Source organism: Neopsephotus bourkii, unplaced genomic scaffold, assembly GCF_033783945.1.
Source record: "Neopsephotus bourkii isolate Nb327-2 ecotype Australia unplaced genomic scaffold, CSIRO-AGI_Nbou_v1 NB_962, whole genome shotgun sequence".
NCBI classification, from domain to species: domain Eukaryota; kingdom Metazoa; phylum Chordata; class Aves; order Psittaciformes; family Psittacidae; genus Neopsephotus; species Neopsephotus bourkii.
This window is the reverse complement of record NW_026901456.1, coordinates 830,081-837,837: the sequence shown is the minus strand read 5'-3', so window position 1 is coordinate 837,837 and position 7,757 is coordinate 830,081. Positions and strand designations below refer to the sequence as shown.

General features: G+C 38.8%; 1 protein-coding gene across 2 annotated transcripts in view; it reads right to left on the bottom strand.

The window, feature by feature from the left end:
* Positions 1-366: 366 nt before the first annotated feature.
* Positions 367-7,757, bottom strand: part of JAM2 (junctional adhesion molecule 2) — a 33,689-nt gene continuing 26,298 nt past the window's right edge. The window contains exons 5-10 of one of the 2 annotated variants that reach the window (XM_061358988.1): positions 6,507-6,712; positions 5,410-5,512; positions 3,584-3,691; positions 2,778-2,812; positions 2,209-2,242; positions 367-1,217 (exon numbers count right to left, since the gene is read on the bottom strand). In XM_061358988.1, the coding sequence (XP_061214972.1) occupies positions 2,793-2,812; positions 3,584-3,691; positions 5,410-5,512; positions 6,507-6,712 (437 nt within the window). In that variant the 3' untranslated portion in view covers positions 367-1,217; positions 2,209-2,242; positions 2,778-2,792. The remainder of the gene's footprint in view (positions 1,218-2,208; positions 2,243-2,777; positions 2,813-3,583; positions 3,692-5,409; positions 5,513-6,506; positions 6,713-7,757) is intronic. The other variant, XM_061358987.1, reaches the window with a different exon arrangement.

Sequence of the window (7,757 nt, the reverse complement as noted above, 5' to 3'; positions counted from 1 at the left end):
TTTCAGAAGTGTGAATCATTTCTTAACTGTACTGTAAGCGCAGTTAGCTGTGATCTTCAGGTGACTGAGGCAGCTGAGTAGTATTTCTTAGTATTAACTGCAAAACTGTGTTGTAGTGCCGAGAAGTTCTAACATTGTTAATGACACATCGAGAAGGAGCTACTTGTTTTTATGAGTTGATCACATACAGAAAGCTTCTGCAGAAAAAAATCCCATGAACCCTAAATGGGATGGACCTACAGAGCCAAAACTTTAGGCACAAGGTCTACTAATTTTACAGGTGAAGTGTTCTTACAGAAGCAGCTGACACCTGTTAATGAGGTTGTGAGATTTAAATTTTAATAATTTAACTATTGACACAAACACTTTAGGCTCAGAGCAACTATTTATTTGTGACACTTCAGCAACTAGGATCCAGATACTACAGCCTGAGTTATACTGGCATGAATTTTCTTCAGAATGAAATTACATATGCAGTCTACAGTGAAAGTGAGAGACTGCTTTGTGGAAGAAAAGCTGTAGGCATTTTGTATTAGACAATGAACCACTGGTTCAGACTAAATTACAGGATGCTTTGTTCTGTCAGGATAGTGAGTTTAAAGTCTGCACAACTATTTCTAGTCTTACAGATGACTTTGGCAAACCTAATACAATGTCAAGGTATTAAGATACCAGAATTGCAGGAGAGTTTGAGCCCTTGACAATGATGGAGACATAGGTAGGAGAAGTAGCAGTAGCAAGATCAGCAGTGAAAGTTACTTGAGTGCACTGTTGCAGGCTGGAAGAGGGAATCCAGTATCGCTGCATGTATACATGAACAAAATGAGAATCATAGAATGGTTTGTCAGGGAAGAGACCTTATTGATCACCTGTTTCTACCCCTCTGCCACTAGACCAGGTTGCTCAAGAAGTCTTCACACATGTTGACTTGTATATTAAATTTAATTCTATCTTTAAGTTAAGGGGGTTTGGTGGTCTTGGGAGTGGGAGGCTTGTGCAGTTTGGGGTTTCTTTTTGCTCCTGAGAAGCAATCACAAGTATGTTGACTGGATCTGAACATTGGCAGTTTCTATTTTCAGCATGTAGTACATGGAAACTATTTACAGAGTAGAGGTCAAAAGATCCCTTTGATACTTTTGTATAACAAGTAGTCATTTGTTGTCCCTCACAGAGGCAGAAATCTTCTAAATAACAAAGGACTTGGTATGCTTGAAATCCTAAATGAAGCAAAAAAGTTAACATAAGTAATAGTTCAAGGATTTTAACCAAATTAATACTGAGTGTACATTTCAGATGAAACTAGGACACCAAGTTTGAAAAACAGCATGCCTGAAGCACTGTTAGTTAAAGTGTAAGGGAAGTCTACACAATACACTACTACACAGAGGTAACTTACTAAGAACTACAAGTATCAAACAGCTCTGTAGAGCATCTGATTCCTAAGCGCTGCATTAATACTGGTAAACAGATACCACAGCTCTTCAAAGTTTACTCCTCTCACTCAAAGCAGCCAGGCAGCTGGCCTCAGGAAGTTTCATATGTATTAGGTGAAGGAATAAGCTTATGCTGTTTTGTATGTTCTGTTTTGATTAAAGAAATGGGTGTTGTTCAATGACCTTTTAAGGCTATTAATGTAACCTTAAATTACAGATAATAAAATTAAGTTGCTCCAGTTGAAGTTTTTTATTTGGAGCTTCATTCTTGCATCAATCTGAAAAGCTGGAGCAATTAATGTGCAGTTTCTCTCACTGAGAAAGGGGTGGGGGGAAGTAGTAAGTTTAGCTTCCGTATTCAGTCAAGCCTTAAAGCAACTAAGGCCAAACCTTTCCTTCAGTGCCGATTTGGACTCAAAGTTAATTGCCTTGGTTGACTGAATGGACAAAAGCAAGGCAGAGTGGACGTTTTCACAAGAAATAGCATTAAGTGGGCAGCTTAGAGGTGATACTGCCAAATAGTGTAAGGGTGTTTGTTACTGTTTAGTTTATCTGATAGCTGGAAAATAATCCAGAACATTTGAAAGAGAATAAAAGAAGCAAATAGAACAGAGAGAGAAAAAAAAATTGGAAGCTATAAATGCAAACAGAGGGTGTCTTCATGTACTGGTGGTGTGTACAGTTTGTCAAGGGCAGCCTCATATGTGCAAACCCATCAGAGATGAGTAAATTTTGAAGACCTCTAAAGTTCAAACACTAAACACAAAATACTTGCCTTTTCACTTGTAGATTGATAGTTGGTCTTCTTCCTGTTAATAGAGCAGGAAAGGAACACAGGTTAAATAGTGACTTTTCTGGTGTTAGTTTTAACCCTTTGAGAATCTTATTTATGAACAAATCTATTGAATGCTTTTAGGTAGCTGCCATGTTCATGAATCACTGTCAAGTTACCTTCTCTAGCTTGTCTTTTAAGGTCTTCCAGAAATGTTTTTTGTCTAGTTCATGGCCAGTATAAATAACAGTATTTTGAAGTAATGGGTTTAAACTTAATCAGGGGGGAAGTTCAGATTAGTTTGAAGAGGAGACATACCTGTAGCTGAGTTAGGGGTTTAAACTGTAACTGTAAGAAGACACATCTGTGCACATGGATCACAGTAGTAATGCTTTATTTATTTTATGACCAACACACTGGTTCTAATACGGGAACCAGCTGGTGTGTAGGATCAGAGGTTTATTTCAGTGTTCAAAAAGGCCACTGCACAAGAGTCATGCAAGAAAGGCCTTAAACAATCATCCTGGATTACTAATTCAAAAATGTGAAGTTTGCAGTGATTTGTGTGCTACCTTGCATCAGGATACTTACTGGGAAGAGCTTTCCTCTGAAAAAGAAAAAAAGAAAAACAATTAGCACAAGAGCAGTTTCCCTGGCTGATTTACAGTCCTCTGAAATAGTTATTCTGAGCTTATTCAGCTCTTCAGCTTCTAGGAGTTCATGAACCAATTGTCTCTTCCGGTGTGAATTTAAACAGAAAAAGATTAGCTTGCTTTCAAAGGTAAATGAACCTCCAGGTGAATATGGACTCTAACAGCAGCTCCGTTAGCTTGTTGCTTGCAGGCAGCGGACCTTCTCAGACCCTGACATTTGGCATCCCCTCTGCACGAAGGTAAACCCTAAGGAGAGGGTAACTTGGTGTCGAGCTTTTAGCAGTAAGCTCTAAAAGCTAACTCTTCACGTGCACTTTCACCACAACCCATAAGAGGGAGCCAGTTAACTTAGTTTCCGCTTCGTCGGAACTCAGCCACTCACAGTTTATAAAGTGTGAAAGTGAACTTTGTACGGGTTTCCCTCCCAAATCTAGAGCAGAGAGGCTCCAGGACCTAGGGTTCGGCTCCTTGTTCTCCCTAGATTGCCGTGTGGTACCTTATGCAACTGCACAAACGTCTCCGTGTCGTTCTTTAAGTATCTTTTACAATAGAAGTTGGCAGAAGAAAAAATGTCAGCATCAAACGAGTTACTGTCGTAATGATTTTTAGTACCATGGAGTTAGAGCCTTCATGAATAGGAGAATGCATTACTGTCCGCAGAAGTGCAGATTCTTTATTTTTTTTCTTTTTTCCTTTTGACATAAGAGTGATTTTATTTTACTTACTTGTAAAGTAGCCCTTTTTCTGGGCATAAAATACTCCAAGGCCACACGATGCCATTACCAGAGCCACAAATACTACTGCAGTGATGATACCACTTACATTGAGGTCATCTGGAATTACAAGACAGAAGTCCAATGTTATAAGTTGTGAAAGTTTCCACTGGCTGTATTTGTTTTCCCCCTAATTACTACAGGCAGCATTTGTAGCTACTGGAGGTCTTTGGCCCAAGCTGTGTAAGTCAACTGGTAACACTTGAATGTAGATAAGCAGTCCAAAAGCACTACAGTATCACAGCCACATTGACAGGAGTGCTAGACATGCTTCAAGTGCTTAGTTCTGGTCAAAATTAGGGAATGACTAATTTTGTAGGGATACATACTCCTTATTAAACCCATCCCAAATACGCATTCAAGTAGTATTTCTCTAGGGGAAAATAACTCACAATCTTTAAAAGTCTTAAAACAAGCATTTTCCTATTGTTAGCTTGCCTGAAATAACTGAAACAGCTGATGGCAATTCCCAGTCCTGAAGAACTCTTCAGGCCAGTCATTTAAAATTTGGTGCTTTTTTATTTTTAGACAGCAAGGCTTCTAAAATTCAGTACAATAAAGACCAACAAATACTTTAGTCCAGATGTAACTATCCTATGATCCTATGTCCAAAGCTGAATTCAACACTGGCCTACCAGAGCACCTAGCCATTTTTATTTTGAAGGGGATGACTCGTGCCCATTTCCTGATATAATCTCCAAGAGGTTCAGACAATCATCTGTTTTAGGAGAAAGAAGCATAAACTGGCAGAAATACTTTCACAGGTTTTTGTTATATGTCCAATTACCAATTCAGATTGTGGCTTTAAGCATTCATTAATATTTGGTTGGGAATTTTATCTCTGAAGTTATCATTATTTGTGCTTTGGTTGACAGCAATTTAGGACTTATTTCCACAGCAGAGGGATTTTATCTAGGTAGCTTGTGAGACACTTGACTAGGATAATTGACCAGAAATGTATTAAAAGCCATGATACAGTGACTTTCAGCTAAGTTCTAAGAAAGCACTGGATAAATGCTCTATGGAATACTTGGACATGAAATTCTGTGCAGTATTTGTTAGGATTTGTTACTATCTGCTTTCCTATCCCATCTGCAAGACTAGTTTTATATTTTGCCAAAACACTCTCACATTTTGGGTTATTATAGACCATCAACTTTGCTTCTGCAGCCCTTGCTAAATTCTTCATTACTTAACCAGTGTCTTACTTCACCTGCTACGCTGTGCACATAGAAAAGAAATAGGCAACATGTTTTCTTTTGGTTTATCTTTGTTTGTTTGTTTTTTAAGCTACACTGACTTCTTCAGTGTTCCTCTGGCAGGTATAAATGAGTCATTCAGTTTAAATGTTAGATACTTTAAGATGTCACATGAATGCATTTGAAAAGGGAGGCTTTTCATAAAGAAAATAACCCAGTGGACTGGCACAGCATCCTCCATTCCTTCCACAAAAGCAATCTGGATTATTAAGACTTTCACATGGGTACTGCTGTTCGGAAGTTCAGTGCTTAGCAACCTAAAGGCTGGTTATTGCAATAATTTTAAGGCACTTAATTAGCTGCTTTTCTGTGAAATGCAATGAGATGTGTTTGTGCTGTATGAAAGGAATTCTTTAAGTAGCCACAGCATCTACATAGAAGGAATTCATATTATTATTCCTCCCCCCAGATGCCATAATCAAACAAAAAGATACAATTCTTAGCTTCTCAGTTGTACCACACAATAGAATAATTCCTATTGCAAGACTGGTTTCCTCCCTTATTTTGTTTGACACATACCAACTTGCATTCGCTTCACTGAGCATTTCTGAGATAATCCAATCCCATTGGAAGCTTCACAAAAATAATCTCCAGTGTCATTCTTTGTAACTGTGTTAAACAGCTGTTGAGAAAGTGTCCAAAACCATTATCAGAATGGAGAAGAGAAAAACTAAAAATCAAACTTTCCTGTGGGATAGAAAATTTGACATGTCAACAGGGGTTTGTTTTTTTGTTTAAACAAAGTATCATAATTCAGCTCCCTCATCACACTTCTGATCCTTCAGCTTCTGGTCTAAGACAGACTGCTTGCTGGACATTTTAACTAGATGGGGTGGATCTATGAGGAGATTCTTTTTCACTGTATCAGTAGTTCCAATAAAGTGCATTTTCTTAGACACTAATTTCAGAACCCCTGAAATCAGAATATTTTATTCATTTTAACTAACAAATGATAATCATGTACTACAAAAACGTGACCCATGAACTTCCTGTGGGAAATGCATCTGTCCCTGTCTGTCCATGTCGTTCCTTCCCCTTGCCCCCAGATGTTACCTTCTCTCTTCTTCCAGTGGAGAAATGCTTAACTGCCCTATTTATCAAATACTTTTCACTGTCAAGTCCTCTAACCATGCCACTCAATTCTTGGAAGGCAAATGCAAGGACTGCAAGAATGAATACCTTAGGTCCACTGTAGGGGAGGATGAGGTTCACCCTTAGTGCTGCACTCCCACTAAAGTGCATGAAGTTGCTATTCCAGATTTTAAGGTCCTACTACCAATAGAACTCTGTTGACATACTGAGAGATCATTCTCACCTGCCACTAGGTAGCTAACTGGCAAGGTGAAATTTGTAATAAATTTTCTGTATTCTGCTCATTTTTCATTATTGCAGCCTTGTAACTCACCCAATTTGTATGTATCACCCTGTGTCTATGGCTTGTCATTAGTCCAAGGCAGAAACCACCTTCTACATTTGTTAGCACATATTTCAGCATGACATTGATCTCCAACAAAGACCTTGCATTTCTGGGTTAAGACTCTTGTGTGTCATTGTATTAAACAGTAAATTTGGTCCTCTTGATAGCTGGTTATGATAGAGTTGGTTATTACACTTACCAGAGTGCCAGACTTCTTATTCATGGTGTAAGTTATGTTTGCTGCTCTAGCATTGCCTGTTCCCGTCTTTTCCAGTAAGGCAACACCGTTCTTGTACCACTGGTACTCAGATGGAGGGGACCCCTCTGTTTCCTTACAGCTCAGTTGTACTACTGTTCCTGTCATTGCAGAGCTGGGTACCTCACACACTGGAGTAGTTGGAGCAACTGGACAATGAAATCGCACTTGTTACACAGTTTTATCAGTACTGTCTGTAAAACAACAGTTTGACAGCCCCGGTGAGGAGGTGAGCGCTTGCATGCATACTTAGAAACAAGCACGTTAATGAAATAAGGTGATGGAGAGGGGTTGAAGGCAGAGTCCTGCCACTGGAGAGCACAGCAAAATTTGGGAGTTACTAAAAAAAGATGGCTGCTCCCAGCCTCCACCACCATCTGCTGTGTCATCCTGTCTCCAATCTATACACCCTCATGCAACCCCAGAGAGTTTGCTGTACCTAACTCCTAGTATGGGGCCTCTTGCTCACACAGAAGAGGGATAACTCAGGGAATCCATAGTCCAGCAATTCCCCACTTCCCTGCCCCAGTACTTAAAAACAGAAGTGAGGAAGGTGTTTTTTTATATTAAAAGAAGTTCTGAAAAATGTCTGTCAGAAAGAATTACCAAGACTGGCCACCACCATAGCCATTGCGTAAATACCAAGGAACAAAACTAATTGGACACTAAATTTCAGTATAAATTAAACACTCCCACACACAGATGCAGGAGAAGTGATCATTCCATCTGCCACGGAGATAAACATCTCTTTTCCGATTTTTAGTACTAGAATAGAAATGGAACTTAGGGTTTTTTTTTGGTAACGGGAATCCATGTAGAAGAAAGCTAAGAGTGAAGAGGCGTGCATGGAACATTAAAAACACAGGTGACACCTTAACAAGTATTCATATTTTTTCCTTGACTGAGTTTAAAATCAGAAGTGAAAATAAAGAAAACCAAGTGAAATACTAACTAATCCACATTAACTTTCAAAAAAGGTTTGTGAGCAACACACACACACACTTCTTTGGACTCAAAGATTTCAACTTTAAATTAAGATGCCATGTTGATAAAGGGAAAGCTGTTGAGATAACAGAAAGGAGGAATAAGTAGGAGTTTCAGTAGCTTGTTGTTGGAACTGATCAGAAGTTCAAGAATTTCTCATCCTTTATGAAGGATTTTGAGACTTTACTTATAACTTTAAAAGATCAATTA